Here is an 8,012-nt window from a genome sequence, read left to right on the forward strand (position 1 = left end):
AAAAGTCACTCTATTTTGAGATCTCTTGGTTATTTTTAATCCATGTGCTTTAATATATATTTTAAATTGAAATGTATTTGACATAACATTGTGTAAGTTTAAGGTGCAACATGTCGATTTGATAATTGCAATATGATTGTCATTGTAGGGTTAGCATTTCTTATCATTACTTACCCTTTGGTTATTAAAATAGCTTAGTCTTAAATCTAACTTTTATACTATCACTGTCAACTTGCATTATTATTCATTCATTCAGAAGTAACTTTTTTCTTCATTCAGGCTAGGACTAAGAGAGAAGATGAGCCACCTTCCTTCCTTCTTCTTTAATCTCCTTTCCTACTTCCTTCCCTATTGACTTTGAGTCTTTGCATGGAACCCACATGCTAAGCATGCAGGGATGCCTCTCAGTAACCTAAATCACTGCAATGGTAAGAAGTTTCCTCCCCCTTAGAAGAAAGAGAAGAATGATCAATTCCTCACAAATTATTTGTGAACGATTAAGTAGTTTATTACTCGTGGTATGAATTGAATTATGTCCCTCTCAAAGTGGATGTATTGAAGCTCTAACCCTCAACGTGACTGTATTTGAAGATAGGGCCACTAAGGAAATAATTAGATTAAATGAGGAAACAACGATAAGAAGAGACACCAGAGGGCTCCCTCTGTCTCTCTGTGGGTGCACAGAGGAAAGCCCAAGTGAGAACATGAGGAAATCCTGGCCTTCTACAAGCTGGGAAGAGGGGCCTTACAGAGGGACCTTAATGGCACCTTCATCTTGGACTTCTAGCTCCCAGAATAACGAGAAAACAAAGTTTTTGTTAAGCCACTTAGTCTCTGGTATTTTGTTATGGCAGTGTGAGCAGACCAATATACCTATATATAGGTATGATAATAATTTGCTAGTAAACTGTATTATTTTTTGTAAGTTTACCCTTTTCCTTAAGCTCATTAGTCAAACAGTGTCAATAGTTTTCTGTAAATGGTTTTTGCTGGGGAAAAAAAAATTTTCAATAAGAACACATACCATTGCTTAGCTTTGACTTTCAAAAGAAACTTTAAAAAGGAACAGATAAAAAACACTAGTCTTGGAAACTAGGCTTTCAATTGCAAGAGCCAAGCACTTGAAAGAAAATGCAGTTTTCTAAATCCCACATTTCCTTTCCTTTTATTTTTTTTAAAGCTTTTATTTAAATTCCAGTTAGTTAACATACAGTTTTGGGTGAAGAATTTAGTGATTCATCACTACATACAACACCCAGTGCTCATCGCAAGTGCCCCCCTTAAAACCCATCACTCATTTACCAAGTTTCCTTTTAAACATCAAGAGCCACAGTTAGGAAGTTTAAGAATACCAAGTTCTTGGTATTATGTCAGAGACTGTGGAAATATATAGGATATGATGTTAAGAACAGAATTCTATGACAGAGCAAAGAAAATCCTAAGTCTTTCTGGGATGGAAAAGGAAAGTTGGGAGGATTTAGTGGATCTGGATCTGGATTGTTGAGGGTGCCAGAGCACTTTCACTCCCTTGCCTGGTGGAGGGAAGAGGAAATCATAGAATCTACAACAATAATAACAAAGATGTGTGCTCTAAGGTTCCTACCTTGTGGAAGACCCAGTATCAATATGAGCAGCTGCAGTGATCAGGAATGTCTGCATGGTGTTTTTAGGCAGAAAAGCTCCTTTTTCTTCAGGGGTCACAGAAATATTTTGTAGATCTTCAGAGAATCTTTGAGAATTAATCCATGCCAGGAGTTGCTGTCTTTTGGAGGAGTGACTAAGGTCCCAGTAGTATCAGAGCACAGTGGATGTGCCAAGAGTCAATAGTGTTAAAGAAGGAAACTTCAAAATCAAGTGAGCTTAGATTTCTTAGTAGATGGGGGGTGGGAACACGAACTGAAGGTCAGTATCCTCCTCTGCAACATGCATGTCCTTTTTTTTTTTTTTTTGTTCAAGTTTCAGATATTTATTATTCAGTGTAAACCCCAACACAATACACCAACATGATTTCGTGCATTAGAGGGGAAATATTTCCTGGATAAGTGGAAAATTGTGTGGATGGCTTCTGGAAGACCTTCATTCTAAGCAGCTTTATAGTGAAACATTTCATTTAGAAGTCTGGACCTTCTTTCTTCAGTTTGCTGTAATCTACATTCACTGAGTAGAACTTGTATTGATCATTGGGACCCAGTTTGTTCCAAGGTTCTGGGTTATTCTTCCTATCCCAACTAACATCAGGATTGAACAATGCCAAGCGCAACACATAGAGTGCTGCTCCAGTACCTCCTGCCCCAATAAATATGAAGAGGGGGATCAAGCTCGGATGCTTCTTGGCCTGACCGATGATCTGGCGTAACACGGTTGTGGCAGAGGTCTCCCGCGCAGGAGAAGGAAAAACCATGCATGTCCTCTTATAATCCTTTAGCCCCTGGACAAATTCTAGGAAAGAGAAAAAGGAAAATGTCTTTAAGAGTGGGAAGGAGTCCAGATAGAAGGCTTAAATTTTTAATTGTGGGAAACTAAAATATTAAATTTGATTAAATGTTTACCTAAGAGAGTCTAAATTTTTAACCAGAAATGACTGTGTTATCTTGAAGTAACAAGCTTCAGGTCTTTTCAATATTAGCAGAAGCTAAGCTTAGCAGACTAAGTTGAGTTGAATTATGGAAAAAATTAAAATTTTATGTCTGCAAAACTGACGTGTGTCTATAATTTTGATCCAGCTGCAGTTGTTGGCTAATACCTAGAAAAAATAAATGCAAGCTATGTTTATCTAAACTGCTTCACAAAACTGTCCTTGTTAACTTGTAAACAACTATAGTAGTGACTTTGAAAAGCTGCAAGTATCTGAAATTCTTTCTGAATCATAAAACAGTCACATTATGTCCAGTGAGTTTGCTATGTTAAGCGACTATCTCTATACATTATATAATCATTATATATTAGTAATGCACATACCCTGTTAGGCAGGATTTTAGGTTAAATGAAATGTTATATTTCCCAACAACAAATCTATTTTACTAGAACACTGGTAAACCTTTTGACCGTAATGATTTTTTATCATAGTGGTAGAGTAGTCCCCTCATTTGTGGTTTAATTCTCCTTGTTTTCAATAACCAGCAGATGCACCTGGCTTGGAAGCAGATGTTCCTCCTTCTGACGTAGCGTCAAGACGTCAACAGTGGCCAGACAATGCCTTGCAATGTTGCCTCATTTACTGCATCAACTCTTCACATAGGCGTTCTACTGTCTCTCATTATTACAAGAAGGTAAGTTTGATATAATAAAATATTTTGAGAGAGAAACCACATTCATAAAACTTCTGCTACAGTATATTGTTATAATTGTTCTATTTTTATTATTTATCTTTATTAATCTCTTACTGGGCCTCATTTATAAATTAAACTTTATCATAGGTGTGTACACATAGGGAGAAAAGTATATTTAGGGCTCAGTATTATCTGAGGTTTCAGGCATCCAGTGGGATGGGAAGGTGTTCTCTGTGGAGGAAGGGAGCTGCTCTATTCAGTTTGATGAGCTGATTGATAAATTTTGATCATGCTACTTTTCTGTTCTAACACCTTAACTGGCTATCACTGCCTGTCAATTTTATGAAAATGTTCTTGCACACTCAACTCTCCATGACACAGTTCCAGTGGCCATTTTTGCTGTATGTTATTACTCCATGTTAGATGCATGCTATAGAGGTGCAACACAAGTTGTGTTTTTCCATGATGTCAGCTTAATTCACTCACAAAGCAGGATTCACACAATTGTAACAAGCTTGGGATTCCAAACTCAGTGACACTTCACTGGGCATTCAAGTTGACTTCATACACACATAAGACAAGATACAGTGCCAAGCCACATAATAAACAAAATACACGGGTAAGAAGGGAACAAACCAAATGCAAAAGTCGGTGGGTAAGCGTGCAGTTGAAATGAGGACTCAGCCTGGTCTGGGTCTGCTATGCGCACTTCCTGCTGATTATGCCCAAGCTTTGGAGTATCTCTGCTACAGTTAGGGATCCATCTCGCAGAGCATTCAGTGGCCATGGCCTTTCCTACGTGGTCAGATGTGAAAGAGTCAGTGTCCAGAGAATCTGACGGTTTGCTGCAGAAGTCCTGTCTTTCGAGAGAACTTAATCAGTCTTTAGCCCTTCCAGGCCTCTTTTGGTTCTAATGATGATCACTTCTCGGTTCTTCCACGTTTTTTGGCTTTGCTAATTAGCAGTTCCACCGGCATATCCTGATTTTAGCTATATCTATTCTCTGCTCATTGCCCTTGGCTGCTTTCCTGAATCTTTATATCACTGCTTGAGATGAGTGACCCCATCATGCTCTCTACACTCCATTATTTTAATGTTTATCCAAAATTGATTATTCGCTATTCCCCAATACCTAGTGTTTGTTGCGCCTACTTTCTCCCTGGAATGACTTCCCTAACTTCTCAGTCTCTCTCTCTCTCTCTCTCCCTTACTATTCATTCTGTCAATCTTAAACACATCCTCTTTCTAAAGAATGCCTTGATCTTTATTCAATATGCTCTACTCAATATCCCATAGTTCTCTTTTACACCTCTCCTGAGGTTTATCCTATTCAATTCATATGATATTTCTTGTGATAGTTTATCTGCACTCCATATGGTAGAGTTCCTCAAATGTAATTGTTATTTTTTTTTTTAAGATTTATTTATTCATTCATAGAGACACACAGAGAGAGAGGCAGAGACACAGGCAGAGGTAGAAGCAGGCTCCATGCAGGAAGCCCAACATGGGACTCAATCCTGAGTCTCCAGGATCACGCCCTGGGTTGAAGGCGGCGCTAAACCGCTGAGCCACCGCGGCTGCCCTAATTGTTATTTCTCATTCTACATTGAGCATAGTCTGGCTCAATTGATACATTTTCTAGAAATAAGGGAACAATGGACACTTAAGTTGCTACCATGCCTTCAATTTAAAAATCTGGGTTTTCTCCATGAAAGAATGCTTTGGGGGAAAGAAAAGACATGCATGAATTTGCATGTGATTAATCACATGTCATTCTTTGCCTTCAACTTTCCTTTTACGTGGAAAAAAAAAAAAAAAGAATGCAGTGTAGAAGTTTAAGGACTCTATAGGGCTACCCAAGGACACAGATAATGGGAGAAAGTGATTAAAGAGGAAGTTTCTCAGGGTAGAATGGACCCAGGAAAGGAGGAGTTACTGCTGATGGCTAAAACTGGCAAATAGAAGGGAGGGCTTGTTGTAAGGGGAATGAGGAGGACAGAACTAAGAATATAGATATTTCAAGGCCACAACCTGTGCAAAAAAATAGAGGGAGAAAAGAAAATGATACTCATATCTTAAAGATATAGTGTGGAAATACAGTGTTTGAATTTAATAATTCAGGATACTCAGGATATAATTAGCTTCCCTGATAAAGGAGGTTGCAATGAACATTGTGATATGCTGTGCATGTGGTGGAAATGATTTAGATTTCTTCAGTGTATGACACAGCTATGCCAGTGTGAGAAGTAAAGCAGATTACTGTGCAAAATTCTGTCCAAGTAGGCTAGTTGTCAGGTTTTATATATGCCTATAATGGTTTCTCATTTCCTCACCTGTGGGAGAGCTAATCAATAAATAAATTGGTACAAGAAACTAACACTATTTATATATCATATTTTGGGAAATCACCCAAAGCAGTGAATTGAGAGGAGCTACTGTAGATATAAAACAAGCCACCCAGAAATCAGGACTAGCGATACCACTATCGGAGGGCCATTTCTTGTACCAGAAGTGGCCAGGATTTTAGGGAATTCCGATAAGCAGGACAACTGCCACCAGTAGAATTCAGTCTCCTTAAAAGTATTCTTCTTTTAGAAAATGCAAGGCCATCTGTGGAGAGAGCCATCCAGAGAAACTCCATTTGACTCCCCCCTTTGAAGTCAAATTCTTATTACCCTCAGTCCTTGATGCTCCTCTTTATTCTGGGTAGGCAAGAATTTCTAATAGGCTCTCCTATGTCACTCCATCTTTACTTCAAGAGTGGATTAGATAATATATGAACATGTATTTTGTAAATTAAATTTTAAAAAGCCAGTTTTTTTAAAATCAATTTCCAGACTAATGAGACCAAGAATATTTTCACTGAGTATCAATTCTTCATTTTTGTTGAGAAATCATTTCGATAATTGGGATAATTTTCTTTATCAATAAAACATTCATTTAGAATTGACCTCCTTATTTCTGCCCACCTCTTTTCTCTTTTAAACTCTGGTCCCTGTTTCCATCCTGCACTGTCCCACTTTCAAATCACTAATGAATCATTTTCTTCTGTGATTCAATTTCTAATTTTTTCTCCAACTACTTATATCTCTATTTTACAAGGAGGTCTACTATATTTAGCATGTATTTTACCTCAAATAATTAGCCCTCTTCTCTAAGAAACAAAATAATATTGGCCAGACACAAACAATATTGGGCCTAGGAAAGGAGTAACTGCTGATGGAAAAAATTATATTATTTACCTCAGTAGATGCAATTTTCTTTCTGTATAATCATTTGATAATTCCTCTCAACTCCTGCTCTAAATCCCACTCCCTGTCTCTGAAGGTGACCCTTTTGAGTGGGATTGGATCAGGGTACTGCAGAGAAATAGAATCAATAGAATTTATATATCTCCACATTCATGTCTCTATCTATATCTATTTATTGAGAAAGATTGAGATTTATTATAAGGAATTGGCTCACATGATTATGGGGGCTAAGTCTTAATCTGCCATCTGTAAACTGGAGATGAGGACAGCCAATGCTTGTAATTCAGTGAAAGGCTAAAGGCTTGAGAACTAGAGTAGATGGTAATGTAATTCCCATTTGAGCTTAGGAGAGGACCAATGTTGCAGCTCAGCAGTCAAGCATTAGAGAGAAAATTCTTGCTTGCTCTGCCTTTTCTTTCTATGCAGGCCTTCACAGACTGGATGATGCCCACCCATATACTCAATCTATTGCTTTCAATGCTAATCTCATCCAGAAACTCCCTCACAGAAAGCAGGAAATAATGTCTAGCCAAATATCTGGGTACCCTGTGATCCAGTCAGGTTAACACATAAAATCAATCATCACAGAGTTCCTTCCAGGATGAAGCAAGCTTAGCTATGCAATATCTACTCCATTCACAAGAACCCTATCTGTGGCAGTCCAGCTTGTTCCTGCTCCTGCTCATTCTTCCTATCTTCAGTATTTTGCTTTCAAGATTCAGCCACTAGGTACAACCTGATGTAAACCCTGAGACACTCAAGAATGCCAGTGTAGCTCTAGTGTTCTCTTCTTGTAAGTGTAGGGGGAGCACTCACGAGTTTCTGCAGCTTAGCATCCATGCCTAAAGTGAGGTTCAAGTCTCTCCTAATGCAGATAACCCCAGTCTCCATCAAGGGCATATATTTGACTTGAATTTGTGGGGAGCAAGAATGGTAATGGAAAAAATGCCACAGCACTTTCATTACTGTGAATCCCATGAAAAGGAATTCTCTCTTTCATTGCATCTTCCTTCAGAATTACTTTCTAGCTCTCACTTATGTGGCTGAGAGGTAAGTGATTAAGATTCGTAGAGACTTTTGGGCTACCTGTTCCTTCTTAGAAGGTGTGATCGATCAGTTGTTATCCATGTAGTTATCACCCAAGAGGACCTTGGCAAAACTTTAAGACAAAAGGAAAAATGTCCCATCAGACATTCTTTCACATATGCTTCCATATCTAATCTTATTGTTCATAGCAGTTGTCAAAGTTGTAATTTTACACTTATTTTGTCAATCATTTGACTAGTATTTATCTTCTCCATTGTACTGTAACTCCATGGGGGTAGAGGCCAAATCTGTTCTGTTTACTATCCTATCCCTAAGGTTTTACACAATCTGACATGTGGCATTTTTGAATTAATGGTTGGATGAACTGATGACCAGAGATTTAGATATATTTGTTTTTTCCACTTAGTGTTCTTTCTTTCACTGAAGAAATTCTTGTGTATGGCAT

At 38.1% G+C, this 8,012-nt stretch overlaps 1 protein-coding gene across 1 annotated transcript; it reads right to left on the reverse strand.

Moving 5' to 3' along the window:
- Positions 1 to 1,950: 1,950 nt before the first annotated feature.
- Positions 1,951 to 4,056, reverse strand: LOC121488680 (cytochrome c oxidase subunit NDUFA4-like). Its single transcript, XM_041751032.1, has 2 exons — positions 3,906 to 4,056; positions 1,951 to 2,439 (listed from the first exon to the last, which is right to left on the reverse strand). Exons 1-2 carry the CDS (start codon positions 4,054 to 4,056, stop codon positions 2,111 to 2,113), a joined length of 480 nt encoding a protein of 159 aa, XP_041606966.1. The 3' UTR covers positions 1,951 to 2,110.
- Between the last annotated feature and the right edge of the window lie 3,956 nt (positions 4,057 to 8,012).

The sequence above is a fragment of the Vulpes lagopus genome, chromosome 4 (genome assembly GCF_018345385.1).
Source record: "Vulpes lagopus strain Blue_001 chromosome 4, ASM1834538v1, whole genome shotgun sequence".
NCBI classification, from domain to species: Eukaryota; Metazoa; Chordata; class Mammalia; order Carnivora; family Canidae; genus Vulpes; species Vulpes lagopus.